Source organism: Rhopilema esculentum, chromosome 9 (genome assembly GCF_057945365.1).
Source record: "Rhopilema esculentum isolate cy_ngs chromosome 9, ASM5794536v1, whole genome shotgun sequence".
Lineage (NCBI taxonomy): Eukaryota > Metazoa > Cnidaria > Scyphozoa > Rhizostomeae > Rhizostomatidae > Rhopilema > Rhopilema esculentum.
In genome coordinates, this window is record NC_142823.1 from 8325946 (window position 1) to 8342058 (window position 16113).

The following is a 16113-nucleotide window of genomic DNA, read 5'->3' on the forward strand; positions in this document are numbered from 1 at the left end:
AATTTTGCACACCAAAACTGACCTTTTAAGGAGTCTAGGCGAATTAAAATTGTGATCTAATTCATTTAGTGCTCTTTTATAGCCAATATATTGATGTTTTCTTCATTTATGCGGCGATCAATTTTCGACCGAAAACCTAAGCCTATAGCCTTAGGAAATGACCACTTTTTTATGAAAATTTTGCACACCAAAACTGACCTTTTAAGGATTCTAGGCGAGTTAAAATTGTGATCTAATTAATTTACTGCTCTTTTATAGCCAATATATTGATGTTTTCTTCATTTATGCGGCGATCAATTTTCGACCGAAAACCGAAGCCTATAGCCTTAGGAAATGACCACTTTTTTATGAAAATTTTGCACACCAAAACTGACCTTTTAAGGATTCTAGGCGAGTTAAAATATGTATTAAGTTACTTTTTGAGGTCGTTAAGAAATGTGGTGTTTTAGTCATTTGCAATGATGTAAAAAATTTTCTAAAAACTAGAGCCTGCAGGTATTGAAAACGGTAACTGTTTGATGAAAATCTTTAGGAGGAAGCATAGGCTCTTTAGTCCTTTAAACGATGAAAGATTGCATGCAGGCACTGGTCTGCTATTTTGGTGTTTTTCATTCGTACGGTTTCTCCTTCGCTACCGATACCCGAAGCTAGCGTCTTTTTTCAATGTACACAGTATTTGCCAATTCTCAATCAGGCCTGTGTTTTAGAGCTCTTATTTTTATTTTTCCGTATCGAATTTCAGTTATACTTCGCGATACTGGATTGCTGCATTCCATTTTTAGTTTTTCAAGTGTAGAAATTGTTTATATTGAGCATTTGTTTGCATTGTAGGTATAAATTTAAAAAATGTTAGGCAGTAAGAAATAATGAAACTACTAGCAATAGTTTTTGGATATTGCTAAAAGATATAACAAATCTTATAATTTAAACACTATAAATAAAACGATAAAACAATACTGCCCCTTGAGAGCGGAGCAGCTACTGTAAATTTGTTGGATAATTCTAAGGATACATGTATTTACAAAAGCCACAAATAACGTCTAAAGTTCGAATTTTTAAAGTCTTCTTTCATCACGTGACTTATATCATATGAAACAATCTCGATATTTTAGAACCTGTTTCCACCGTACCTACAAGGGAACAAATTATTAAAGTTTTGAAATAGTAATCATGAATTTTGTTGTTTCATTTTCTAATAGGATTACAAAAACAATTCAAATCACAGGATGAGAATTGTGAGCAAAAGTTTATGTTTTGTATGCTATAAACTAGACGACTTACTTGGCAGTCCAGTCAGTCCTTCCATGTATGCCGACCCGCGTTCTTTCGGGTTGTGCCGCGGGAGGTTGATAAGATACCCCTCGCTGTGTTATTGAAGAGGCTTTCCAAGATGGATATGACGGGGCAGCTGCGGGAGCACCTGTTACAAAGATGGAGATACTGTGAACCAGGGGAACTTTTAAGGAATTTTCACTGGTGGGGAATTGTCACAAAAAAGGCATCTCTTAACGTGGGGAATTTCTTAACGTAACGCAACAGACGACCAAAACAAAAGCAAATGGACGAGTACGCTTTTTTACTTTGATGAAGCCCTGTTTGCCGGGGCGAAATATTAGTACTCGTTAAATTAAATTTATTTTAATTTTAGTTTATTACATTGGAATCTCGTAGCCGTATTGCTTTGTTCCTTACTCTATTTCATATGCAAAGTATACAAGGCTTCAGGGACTTGCACATCCTTACTCCCATGCAGCAAAACGTTTCATACAAGCCAGATAAAATAACGAGCGTTCAAATCTTGGCATGTTTGCAGGACAAAGATGCAAGCAAAACGGTCAAAGCATTCGTCTTAGAATCTTTCCTTCGCGAATTTCATTACCTCGCTTTGGTGTAGTTCAAGAAACTCAAACAGAAATTTATATTTACGATGAGACGAAAGATGTTATACACATAATTTGACACGTACATAAAACGACAACAACATGATAAGCTTGAGACACGTCAAATCTGTTTTTAAAACAATTTTCAACAAAAGGGCACTTGCTAATGGGGAATCATGGACCAACTAGTGGGGGAATTGAAGGGCCTCGTGGGGAAATTCCCAACTAGTTTGTATGTTAAAAGATCCTCTGCTGTGAACAGAGGCCGGGAAAAATGGTGGTCCCATGACTGATAGTCCCGAGGTAAGACATTGGAAAAAAAATCAGTAGCCATAACAATATCTTGCCTTGCTTTCATTCTATTTGAGATCTTTGGCTTATTCGCTGGTTGGACGATGAAAACGCGTCTGGATTAAGTATAGGTGTGGAACTAGAGAATGAATACTGACTGTTTTATCCAAGAAACGAGATCATGGCCTAACAGTCAAGGAAACCCAAGTTTAACGAGTTATGTTGTCATTAGTGTTGTGTTGGTACGAATTATCATAAAAGGACTTGAGAGAGCCCTTTAGGTGCTTTTTTAATTTATGTTTTAGAAGAAATCAAGAAGGGAAAATTGAATAAATAACTTGCTTGAAATTGCTCGTATTTAAATGGATCGAAGTAAACAATAACCCGGAGTTACACGAATATCTAAATAGAATTTTGTTATACTGCAAGTTTAGGCAGGAAAAAATTGACGAAAAATAAAACAGTATAAATTTCTGATTGTGAAAATGAAGGTGAGAAACCAAGTTAAGGTGGGTCAATAGAATTTAAGACGAAATGTACGCTATACAATAAAAGACTTGAAAATAGTTTAGAATGGTTCTTTTAGAACAATAAGACATAGCAGAGAACCGCATATTGAAAAGTGGAAAACAATATTAACAGAACTTCCGAAAGCAGATGGGTGTAGGCCCCAACTAACGTCCAAACTATGTTGCGTTGCCGGAGTTAGGAGAATGGTATTGAACAGGAAGCAGCTGAAACCGCTCCTAATTCCGGATTCCCCAAGCCAACCCCCATCATGAACGGCATATTGATCGAAACATGGTGTAAATCATAAAAAATGAATGAAAAGTGGACATGAATGAAATTTCACATACCTACAATACCAACTGGCTTTTTCTTTTCTTCAAACGAGGGTACATAGGCACCCCTAGCAGAGCCTTTAACGCTTCCTGAAGTTAATTCAACAACTTTTTTACCGGATCCCAAATCGTACACCTTTCCTTCGATACCCATGTTTGATAGGTCTCGTGTTGGTGCGCCAGGATAGTAACGAGATCGCTGCAAGTAATGCTGCTTAGCTGAGCCTGGAGTCTTCCTTGAAGTGTTCTCCTTCCTCATTGCGAGGTTTGGCAGTGTCGACTTCTCTTGACTTTCTTTCCCTCTGATCAATATAGACAAAATGCCGTCATAGTGAAAATTCAAAATCAGACTTGAAATAAAAGGCAAAAAATTGCTCTATTCATCCTACTTAGTTTAAATCAGCGAGAAAGTTGTCAATATGATTAATTTAGAATAAATTTATCGAACTATTTCTTGACCTTTTAGTTCTAAATAAATCTACTGTTAAGGATTAAGTTGCCCTTAGATGCGAGCAATAAAGCTACATTTTCTATAGCCAAAGCTAATTAAAATTAAAAACCATTAAAAACAAAGTGATGAATGAAGATAATAGTATGAAAAACTAAAGCACATAATATGCTATTTTCTTAAAGAACAAATACCAGAAACAAAAAAAGAAGTGAAGTAAAGACAGTATTGGTAAAATCATATATTTTTGTTATTTCTAATTTCAAGACAATTTATTTAAAAAAATTTAATTTAAAAACATATTTACATCAAATTATTAGCGTTAAACGCATTAATTATAACTATGAAAAATAGTTTTCTTTACAAGAATTTATTCTAGAAGTATAACAAAGTCTTCAACTTGAAAGATATGAGTTTTATTGCCCTGAAAAGGCATAAGGCGTCTTTTAAACTTATTGAAGTTCTCCTTCATTGTTGCTCTGTGTGTCTTCGTAGCTACACTTGATGCGAACATATCACTTGCGAAATTTTGCAACATTACTTGAACTAAAACAGGAGGAGAGTAGAAATCAGCGAACTTAAAAGAGAAGGAAAATACTTACTGGAAAACATCTAGGGTTGGTTGCTTTGAAATCGGGTGCTGAAATATCACAGATGAAAAATCTCTCACTTTTTACATTCAAATTATACGAAAATCATAATTTCAAAGTTAACTATAAAATGAAATATGGAGATAGGAGTCAATATAATATCATCTGAAGAAAAAGAACCAAAAACATACTTATATTCGGATTATAATATAAATATAAAATATAATATAAAAAAATAATATATGACATCTGATATGAACTGGAAAAATGTAATATCTGAACGATATGATCTGATATGATCTGATATGATCTGATATGATCTGATATGATCTGATATGATCTGATATGATCTGATATGATCTGATATGATCTGATATTATATGATATACTCTGATCTGATATGATCTAATATGATCTGATATGATCTGATATGATCTGATATGATCTGAAATGATCTGAATAAATTGTATTATATGAACTTATATGATCTGATCCGATATGAATGATCTAATTTGATCTGGTAAATGAAATGATAAAACTGTAGGAAGATTAAACTTTCAAACTTTTTAAATTACTCCTAACATGGCAAAAAAAGTTCATTTTGTCAAAGATGGTTTGAAAATCGTGAGATCGATGAACATTGAGTTTCGTATGCTATAAACGGATCTCAACGTAACGTTTCATCACTGAAAGGGACCGGCGATAAAGATAGTGGAAGGGACTGGTTTTTAAGGCTATTAATGAAAAAATGTACCTACCATTTTCTTTAGACTTGGGAATCGCGATTTCGAAAATGATGTGTCTAATTCATCGAAGTCAAATTCGCCAAGATCCTCAGACAGTTTCCTGGCCACACTCTGCTTCTTTTTTGCTTCGAATGTATGCTTGCTCTGAAGACCGACTTGTTTTGCTTGACTTTCACTAAAGCCAAAGTCACCGAAGTCGTCATTATCTTTCACACTGAACTGACTATCTTTTTTCTCAAGTCCATAAGTTCTATTATTCTCTACTTCCCGCGCGGCATCGAACCGCGTCGCTGGATCCGCACGGTCAGCAACAGAGATACGTTTGGAGACGCGTGCACGTTGGATGTTCTGTCCCACTTGAAAGTAAGGATATTTCAAGGCCTGGCTGGCTGTAGGCCGCTTCTTCGGGTCCCATTGCAGCATGTCTTGTATGATCTGTATAGCCTCTGGGCTGGCATTGGGGATCAGCTGTTTCAAAGGCGTCGATACCTGGATGAAACGATATTCATGTCAATATTACATCTTATAAAAACTAAGTAAAACAATTTAGTAATGGTTTCTATAACATCCAGTATTGTTAACATTTGGTCAGCCGAGCATACAGCAAAGCAAACATGACAACCTTTTTGTGGTTGATATATGGAAAGGCTTAGGGCCTTGAAGCATAGCCCTAAAAAGGGAATGGAAGGAGGGTTTTGGGAGAGAAGGAGGGAAGATCAAGATTGTCAAACTTATAAACACAAGGCGATCTGTTCTTCTCTGCTTTACAAAGGTCCATACCCGACTCCACTAACCGAATACAATCTGTTCTTTTCTATTGCCTCATAATCAGTCATTTGCCTACAACTAAACTATAGTAAGTCGATTTTTTCTGATTTTCCATTTAAATCAAGACATATTTTTATGGTACTGTAATCCATTATACATTCTATCGACTACAACAGTGTAGATTTTGTTTTCTTTTAACTAAGACCCAAATGTTCACATATCGGGGTAATAGTAAAGAAATCATTCAACTCAGTCACTTTCTAAGTAACAAAAAGACAGGACCAATTTAACTTTTGAATAAACTTTTCTTTATTCGGAATCTTTAAACATCACGTGGCGTCGTTTAATTTTTGTTTGTTCTTCTGAACACTCAAAGTAACTAGAGTTTTGTATACAAATGTTTTTAAATGAAATGAAATTTCAACATAACAAACAAACCATCTGTGGGAATTTGAAATTCATGGCAGCAGCAAGCTGGTAACCCTCTGGCCAGTCATCCTGCGATCAAATACAAGAAAAGATTAGAAACCGAACAATGAAGGCAATTTAAAACAATTGTGTGACGAATGAAACAGCCAGGGTAGCAGAGCTGCTTGATAAACGAATGTTTATAATGGCATAGTTGATGAAAAATGGACACTGCAATGGGCACAGAGAGCGACAGGGAAGACAACATAATTAAAGAACAACTTGAAGACAACGGCGATTGCAAATAAAATGATATAATTTCAACAACATTATTAATGGACCATTACACGGCCATGCAGATTTACATTTTCATTAAAAATCAACGGTTTGGTAGATTAGCAAAGTATTCAAAATAGACAACTCGCAAATGTGCATTATTCTATTAAAGGCTCTCGCACAACCGGCGTGCTTTGCTGTTGCTATCTGTTCACACCAAGAGAAATTGAATGTGCTTCGTATTTTCATGCAGTAAGATGTTAGGCCGCTTTGGAATCATCATCGCAAAGCATGCCGCTTGTGCAAGTGTAACAACTCGTGTTCGCGACTTTAAGCAGAATTTAAAGCTGTTTTTTAACCTATGAAAGCACAAACAATAGAGTGTAAACATTAGAGATAACCCTGCAAAACTCATTTAGCACGATGATATTATTTGATAGCGATATTATGTAGGCTAGCAACGTATTTGAACTTCTGTGCAGAAGCTACGATTGTTGACACGACAATTACATACAGAGAACAAATAGATGGCTTTGCAAATGTTTAAAATTGAAACAGCTGCAGAAAGTCGTCAAATTTTTAGATAGACTAGATTAGATAGATAGACGTCAGATAAACTTTACTTTTAAGGTCAATGATCGTGTGATTAATAAGAGTGATAAATAGGTGATATACTGATCGTGCAGAGATACGGAACTCTGTTCCAAACAAATAAAATGCCCCCGACTTTATAAATATTAAAGCAAAAACCTCAGAATTTTCACCGTTCAAATATACTTGTGACCTTTGCAGTAAATACATATGCAATATTGGTTATGTTTGATTTGCAATGTATTTAGATGTGGTAACTTAAATTAGTTGGTTTTGATTAGCTTAAACAAAGCTAAAGATTGTACCAACTTTCAATAAAGAAGGAAAAAAGATAAGTACATACCTTTGCTGGTGTCCCCAGTACTGAACATAGCTTGAAGATCATGTCGACTTCGCTGCTTCCCGGAAATAGCGGTCTCAGTGTATAGGTTTCAGCCATTATGCAGCCAATGGCAAATATGTCGATTGGCGAGCTGTAATTGGTCGAACGAAGAAGGACCTCCGGGGCACGGTACCTAAATTTATAGAATTTTACAGTTAAAATTGAAAGCATTAATAGAGCAAGATTTAAGAAAAAAAGGATACGGACAATCGTATGCACAGATCATAAGACACACATATAAGGAAAAGCATGCATTTTATAGTACAGTCCCCTCGTCATCTCCAACCAAACAATTACTCCTACAGTTCAGGATAAAAGAAGGGTTTATTTGACTAAAACAGTAAAAGCAAGCTTTATTACAAAGATAATAACATCAACTTCGCAATTAAAAAGTTCACTTTACTGAATACTCATTTGGAAAGGGCACTGTCCAGGAATAACAATCTTTGTAATCGGAGTCATTGGAGGCCTTGTGTTTTTCTCTGATATTTACATCTTCGAAATTAGTTCAGAGGGGTGAGACAGAATTAGTCCAAAGTTTCATAAAGAACTAAGGTTAATATGTCATTTTTCACGTGGTCCTGTCAAAGAGAAGCGACTGTGCGGGCTTTAATAACAGGATTGCAAGATATGGTTATGATCTTTAAGATCAATTAGATTTGAGTAATTCTCGTCTAACATAGAACACAGCGTTTTAACTTCGTAAAACAACCCAAAAACATGTAAAAAACTATTCTAGTTTCGCTTTAACAATCTCTGGCTGCCTTCAAAACTGTTATGGGTACCAGTGCATCTTGCCTATTCTTATAACATGTCTACCTAAAATTTTCATCGTCGCTTTGCTCTCTGCAGATTAAATATTTCCATTATGATACTTGTTCATCGGCCTCTTGAGAAAAAAACGAAACTGGTTGAGTTGATATCGTAAAGATAACCGAACATGGATCACGACTAGCGATTCAATGATTAAACAAAGAAGAATAATATCCATAGGAACTTAATAGAACGGTTACCAAAGCACCCGCAAGTGGCTGCATTCAACCAAATTAAACAGGAAATTGCTAACACTCAGATGGACTATTCATACTGAAAACACTTACGAAAACATTCCGTCTACGTAAGAGGTCAATTTAAAATATTATTTTGTGGAGTACGATGACAACGACGTGAAGTTTTAGAGATGCTAGGTGTTGTGAGATTCCGTTGCCTATGATGGTGAATTAACTATTGGCAAAAATAATCACAATTTCAGTGAATTTATTTGTGTTGCTTCATACAAACCGGCTTAAGGAAGGGTGACGCCAACCACCAGGATTTTTCATAAAAAAACTTAGCTACTGGGGTTGGGTTTGGAAGAAGGCAAACACAACCATACTAAACTTCTAGATTTCTAAAAGTAGCTACTGTAAGTCTTTAGCGTCTAGAATCATGACATATTCTAATTTTCGGAGCAAAATTAAAACTGTAACCTTACTAGAATAAAGTGAAGCTGCAATGTTTGAATTATAATATCTAAATGTATTTCCCAAGCAACTTGATACTGGTTTATAAGTAGTTTACCGATGTTTTTCATCAAAGTTATGAGTATATTATTCATGTGACTAACTATGTTTGTATATCGACATTAAAATTTCGTAAAAATTCCTTTTTGGATCTACAGCTGAACGAGAGCTTCCCCTGATCTACTTCAAGTAGAAAATGTTTCGCAAGCTTCTTTAAAAAGGCGATGACTTATCAATTTTTAAAGCAGCTTTTTATTTTCTATGCTTTTAACTTTTCTTCATGATAAATTTATGTAGGTTCTTCAGAAAAAAAATTACAATGACAAAATTACGAACAAAAACAAAAAACCACCTTCTGCAAACATAACGCGGTCTCGTTAGAAAGGCAGTCTTACGAGACAAAGAAATTAAAGAAATGACTTCGTTTAAAGTATTTTGAAGCGCAACAAAAAACAAATGAAGCAGATGCTTCTGTTAAAAGTTTTAAGCAACCCTTACAAATAATCATCGAGAACAAAACATGTCCGTGTGGATTAAATCATACTCTTTTGGTTTACTAAAACACCAGAGCCTTAGTTAAAACTATGGTGTTTCACAAAGAGGAGATGGCCAAAATCAAAGCATTAACTATTGAACACAAATTGAGAATTGATTGTGCTTTCAATGAAAATCATGCGCAAATATAAAATACGTTTCACTAAAAAATAAGTTCTATGAAATTAAAGAGAAAGTTTCTTTGGGAAGGATTTTAAATGGTCTCTTGCGTTGTCCTAGTTAAAAGATTTTAAAGGCGTGATTGTTTCGCTGTAATTGTAGATAGAAGAGAATTTATAAAAGAGAAAAGCTGTGCCTAAATTCGATCACGTGTATCTTGTCTTTGATTAAAAGCTGCAGTCAAATAACATTCGCCACACATTCAAGTTCTGTATTTATAAATCGTTTTCTATAACGGCCTTTTTTCCACACGATCTTTGCACATCAACTTTTGCTACCTGTACCGGAGCATTAGTTCCAGACCCAGCCTATCAAGAAAGAAAACAGCCCAAAAAGAGGCCAACTGCCTCGTTCCTACTTGCATAGAATGGATTCTTTGCAACTATGATCCTCAAATCTAAGACCTTATATTGCATGTTTCAGATGCGACCAAACTAGTGCCCTTTGCATGGAGAGGGACAGGCAGACGATAAATGGCCTATTTTCGTTATCAAAAACGCAAGGCAAAGCACAACTCTTCGGATATGATGAGCAGCAACAGAATAAATAAATAATATTGATGATTCTATTGAAATAGGCTAGTTAACAGGATAAACCAAACAGTGCTGTCTCTTTCGGTTTTGATTAAAGGAACAGGGATTATAAAACGTCTCCATTCTGCTATGAAATATATTGTTTTGTACAACAATATACTTAACCTCAACCACGTTAAAATTCAATCTGTCCTAAACAGGTAATATCCAGTCAAAACAAGTGGGTCTATTTGAGCAGGAAACTTTAATATTTGCGACAGATCATTTGAAATATTTCCAAACAATGCAGAAGAGCCACTTTAATACCAATGCATATAACCATACCAAAAAATACTTCCTACTAAGTATCTTGGCTTAAACAATCAGCTTAGGGGTTATACATAAGTGCAGCAAAATGAGACCCGCTCAGCTGCAGAGAAATAAAGTGCATATGTAGTTTAAGAAATCTTATTTTACTGACGTTTAAAAACATTCACAAAAAGTATGAAATCTTACCATCGTGTAGATACATAATCTGTGTATGGAGGTCTAGACCTTATTTCTCTTGCAAGTCCAAGATCAGCAATTTTAACGAGTTCTGGTCCACTGCATAAAACATTTTCTGGTTTCATATCTCTGTGGAAAAATCCTGGAAAAAAGAAGATAGGATTCTATGAAAATTGCTGTACTTTCCAAGCAGCATTAATAAAAAACATAATTAATATAAGCAAAGGATATAACCATTGCTTATTTCAAGTTATATTGCAAGAACAATGAGTTATGTCTGAAAGTAAAAGTTCCACTATTTGAATGTTTGCTAACTGTTATGCATAATGCATACATGTGCATCTATTGAATAAGCCAAAGGCCACATCTGGCACATGATAAATCAACGAGACCCATGAGACAACTGGCCAAGTAAATATTGTCAATGGTCTTGTTGTATATAGTGCTGGTATAGTTTTTACTAAAGATTTCATATAAATTAGTATTTGCAGTGGCCTTGCTATCCAAATGTGAATATATGCTATAAGGAAAATTATATTTCGTTTGTTGAATAGCAGTTTTTCTTTTTAACTTGTGACTTTGACAATGTTCTATGCTCCACCCCTTATTCTACTGATTTCCAAGCCCTTGATGCATTTGAGTCAACCTCCAAATAACTTGCAAATCATTGTCAACATGTAATTGTTATTTTACCCTGCAAAAACTATAAAATCAGCTATATTTTAAATAAAAATGGCATAGCATGCAATTGTTGTAATTTCTTGAAATAAAATCATGATTCAAATTTCAAATATTAGAAGAAAATATCAAATGCGGTTGGTTACCATTTTTATGCATGAATGCGACTCCTTGTAGCATCTGATATGTTATATTCCTCACTACTGATTCTGGAAATAGTCTATCTCTAAAACGATAACAATGGATATTCAGCAAATTATTATTGCAGGTTAGATTAGAGTATAAATCAAGGTTTGGTACTTGAAAGATTTTATCAGGCAACTAATATACAAACAAACTTCATAATTGTTACTATCATACTTCATATGTAGACAACATCATAAAAAGGATGTTGCCTTGCTTTAAAGTATATATCTCCCAAAAACCTTATAGAAACTTATAATTCCCAGAAAGATACATAGCATCTGAGTTACAATTGTTCAAACTGATTCAAGCAAACTTCTAGGGTAAATTTTTCATACTTCAAATGTAGACAATATCTCGAAGGTCTTTATTAGAAAAAACAGGTTTCCTCATAAAAATCACACCGCAGATGTTGCCTTGCTTTAAAGCATCTTCTCAAAACCCAATTCAAATCCACAATATCAATTAAAAAGGACACCGCAGATGTTGACTTACTTTAAAGCATCTTCTCAAAACCCAATTAAAATCCACAATTTCCAATAACATCACAATTTTAATTACAATTTTTCAAAAATGATTCAAGCAATCTCTAGTTTAAACTTTTTGAACTGTTTTGAAGGAATTACAGAATTCGCAATAATACAAACCTATTTTTCATCAGTTGATATAGATTTTCTTTCATGTACTCAAAGACAAAGAAGAGCTGATCGTTTTCTCTGATGACTTCCTTGAGTTTGACAACGTTAGCATGGTTTAGCTTCCTCAGAGACTAAAAATATCAATTCAAAAAAAAATTGAACAACATATCAACAAATGTTAACAGCATCATTGCATTTGAGACTATTCTGAAAAAAGTTTCCGCAGTTTAAGTAACATACAATTATGTTAGATACTTTTATTGATTCTATGGCATGTTGTGTTGGTTACTTCATTTCTGGAAAATGGCATACTTTAATTGTGTAAGATGACCTTTGAAAGAGCTCCCTCTGTTTGGTTTTCATACTATACAGCTTATGTTAAAATGATTTAGTCTCTAATGCTTATATAAAATTTCAATAGTGTCCAACTACAAGCAGGCTAGGACCCTATAAAATGGCTATGATTATAAAGTATTCTAGAAAAAGCCTATCCAAGTATTTTGCAAAGCTAATGATAAGGTATTATCAGCACTTTCAATGACGCAAACCAATACCTATGCCATAAAGATATTAAGAGAAGAACAAGAAAAGGAAAATGATGTTATTTCAACTAATGCATACAGACCTTGACTTCTCTTAGATTCATGCACTCTTCCCATGAATAAAACTTCTTTTTCATTCTGTTAAAAGAAATCAAATTTTGTTCTAGATTCTGTTCAGAAGGATATATGAAGCCATTGACTTTCAATATAAAATAGCGAAAAATGTAAACAAGTTGAGCATATTAAAGGAAAATGAATTGCAGATTGTGTTGGCTAACTCTTTGATTAAAAAATATGCTTCCTGTAAAAACAGGAATTATTTTCAAAGGTCCGAAGATTGACTCTAGGAGCTTTTAGGAGACAATTTGAGCCACCAGACACAGTACTTTTTAACATTAGGATAAATCCAATATTCAAATTATATGAAAGGCTTTCAAAAAACTTGTTGAGAATTATCCTTCTATTGTGTGCTGTCTTTTGTCAAGAAAGAAAATGTGTAACATTACTAATCAGAATATAGGCCAGGAGCAATTAACGGCCGATGGCCAATTCATTATACTCAAAGCTGATTCATTCTATCATGGAACAGTTTCAATTGAGTCACAGTTTTAGGTGGTCCCCTGTAATATGTCACCAGGGGGACTAATAGGATTTTTGTTAAGTTTCCTTTCACTAAAGAAGACTATGAATAATATTCCAAATGCTTTTGCATATCAAAATTTAGTCAAGAAACTGATAAGAGAGAGGGTGAAACCATGTCTTCACCTGAGGCTATTCAACACAAAACATTTGGCACCATTAATCTTGGTGGCTTATGCACAAGGAGACAAATCTACTTGGAGTTTAGTGGCTTATCATTTCCAAAAAAAGGTCTACAGAGATGACAATAGAAATGAAGGTCATTTGGGAACAATTAGGAAAGTGGATTAATTTTTTAAAATATTCATTTAGAGTAAATCTTAATAGAATGGACAGCGGCAATTGAGTGTTCTTTCTTTGGTACGCTTTGCTGCCGAGAGATTTTCTCTTTTGATTCCCTTTTGATAAAAATTCTGGAACCTTTTATTTTCTTCATCTTGTGACACTGTAGATACGTTTGTTCTTTAATTGATTACTTGTTGCAGAGCTTTAAATGTTGGTTGTTACCTAAGTATGTTTTTATTTGCATGTGGAACCAGAACATAGAATAAATAAAATCAAACTAAATGACATTTAGATTTATTTTATCTATTTATTTTAAGGTATACATTGTCTATATCATGTCCCATTTCAATTTTAAATCTTTTTAGACTAGTAGACTTTTAAGAATAATTTCTAAGAAGTAAAAGCCAATTTAAAAATGAAAATGTTTCATTTAAGTGTAGAAGCATACATTGATGCAGCAACAAGCTTGTCAAGTCTTCTCACGAAACCACCTTTACACAAAACAGAATTATACTACTAAGCATATGCAAAAAAATTGTGCACACAGATATCAAAATGAAACTATGAAAAATGGAAAAACTTATGGTAAAGGAATAATGTAATATGATGAGAATGCTGTTTTTGTAGGCAGCCTGAATGAATGCTGAAAATGTAATATTTTATACCACTAACTTTTTGATTGCGACTGTTTCCCCGGTGTCTGTTGCTTTAGCAAGTGCCACTGATCCGTACGTACCATCACCAAGTTGCTTCATCATTCGGTAACGATGCATTTTGTTTGTTTTTATAGTTTTTTTCCAAATAAATTCTGTAATTTATTCAATAATTGAATATCAAAGCCCAATAGCTGTTCAACGATAAATTTAATCCTTGAGTAAATAAACTCAGTCACAAGTTCGGGTTTGTGAGACAAAAATCTTCCCGAATTGACGCCGAGGCTTCCTCGCAAGTCATATGAAATTGGAGATCGCCTAGTGGAAAGGCATCTTTCAAAACGCGCTGTTTTGTCACAATCTTAACTGAAATCCTTCTCAGTTACCTTGAAAACAACGAGAAAATCACCAACGGGCTGTGTATGAATTAAATATATAGCAAATGAGTCTGTAAAGTTAGAAAGTAACGCTTCCGACAAAAGTTCGCGTTTAGATCATCCACCATGTTTGTAAAGTCAGTTTGCCAAATAATATGGCCGAACCATACGTCGTTAGCTTCTTCATAATCTAGAGAATCATTCGAAATCTGTAATCCTTTCAGGCAAAGTTAAACTAGTTCGGCCTTTCGCTTAACCTTCATATAAAACCACAATGTCGAAAGTGATTCCTGTTTGACTAAATCTGCTCCGATTTCACTCCACCATCGATGCGCTCTATGATCGGCCTAATTTCTGAATTTGTCAAATGTACTTCTCATCTGCACCTTGTTTTCGTAACGAGCAACAAGTTTATTGAATACCGAGAGAACTCTCCCAACCAGAACTTCGTACTTGCCTGTACAACAGCAATGACGTGAATTTGTTAAGGTTGAAGGAATTAATTATTAAACGCCATTGCTACTTCGCAAAACTGTTTTCAAATAAAAGATTGGTTCACTTGACAACGAGATAACAAAAGAGAAACCGCGGCTGGGTGATTCAGTGATTTGCAATTAATCAACAGGTTTGATTAATCAGTCACTTTCTTTTGATTGATCAAACCACGACAACTAGCCGCTTGAGCAGAAAAACAAATTGCTTTTGGAGAGTTATAGGATAGTAATTAGGAGGGTCTTTTTGGGATGAGAAACTGACATATTTATCTATCAATATGTTAGAGAGCCAAGTTATAAGTTTCTGCGAAATTTTTATTGAACTTCACAGGGTGTAAAAAGTTCTGGAAATGTTTCCAAGGTAACAACCAAGAATGATGAAAAAATAAGCGGAAACATTTGGATGTTGCATATGCGTGGGCCTGCGTGGGCCAGGGCCACGCAGCGGGACTGAGCAGATTTCGGCCTTTTCAGAGAGTTGAATGGAAAATTTGCTTTTGATCTTCTACTTGGGGTTACCTGGTGTTTGGCGTGATCGGCGTATTTTCGATGCATGAATTCCAACCACGTAGCTGTAGATGCCTAGGGTGGGCAAACTCGAGCAAGAACCATACCTGAGGGGGGTAGGCTTCAAGACAAGAAAGCAGATATATAACAAACAGGTATATTCGGGCAAAATCAAGCTCACGGAATTATGATTATGCCAGCTTTTCAGAATATCATTTGGAAAAACTATAGCCAGTAGGGGCAAGTTGTTGTCAAAATTTTCATTTGGGGGAGGGGAACACAGCCCCCGTGCCCCCTTGCAGCTACGTGGCTGATAAATTCGTGAAACAAGTTTTTATTATGAGTGAATGCGTAAATAGGCATTCGCGCGTGATTGCGTGAAAATGATTGCTGCAAGCGAATTTAGCAATGGAGTGCTTACTATTTTACCAGCAGAAAGTCTCGGTTTCCGGTACCAGACCACAATAATGTCTCTAATATTAAGAGATTTCAATGCCGATGGCTCTGACAACAAGAAGCTACATGCAGAATATTGTCATGATCGAAGATCTTTAAGTAGAAAAGATTTTGTTAAAAGTTCAATATCAAGAAATTGCTCGTATTAGATGGCTATTGAAAATTACCTAACGGATCCGCAGTATAGTACATATATTGCCCCCC

General features: G+C 34.9%; 1 protein-coding gene across 1 annotated transcript; it reads right to left on the bottom strand.

The window, feature by feature from the left end:
- Positions 1 to 873: 873 nt before the first annotated feature.
- LOC135688979 (serine/threonine-protein kinase ICK) lies at positions 874 to 15001 on the bottom strand. Its single transcript, XM_065206062.2, has 12 exons — positions 14095 to 15001; positions 12582 to 12636; positions 11966 to 12087; positions 11282 to 11361; positions 10467 to 10599; positions 7184 to 7355; positions 6004 to 6063; positions 4810 to 5286; positions 4064 to 4101; positions 3029 to 3315; positions 1282 to 1420; positions 874 to 1130 (listed from the first exon to the last, which is right to left on the bottom strand). Exons 1-12 carry the CDS (start codon positions 14193 to 14195, stop codon positions 1109 to 1111), a joined length of 1686 nt encoding a protein of 561 aa, XP_065062134.2. The 5' UTR covers positions 14196 to 15001; the 3' UTR covers positions 874 to 1108.
- Positions 15002 to 16113: the final 1112 nt, after the last annotated feature.

Bases quoted from the DNA above. Each gene is read 5' to 3' on its own strand.
- LOC135688979 (XM_065206062.2), bottom strand. From the start codon at position 14,195: ATGCATCGTTACCGAATGATGAAGCAACTTGGTGATGGTACGTACGGA. The intron at 7,356-10,466 runs GTAAGATTTCAT...CTATAAATTTAG, and splicing joins GATTATGTATCTACACGATG to GTACCGTGCCCCGGAGGTCC. The intron at 3,316-4,063 runs GTAAGTATTTTC...TATATTGATCAG, and splicing joins CCAACCCTAGATGTTTTCCA to AGGGAAAGAAAGTCAAGAGA.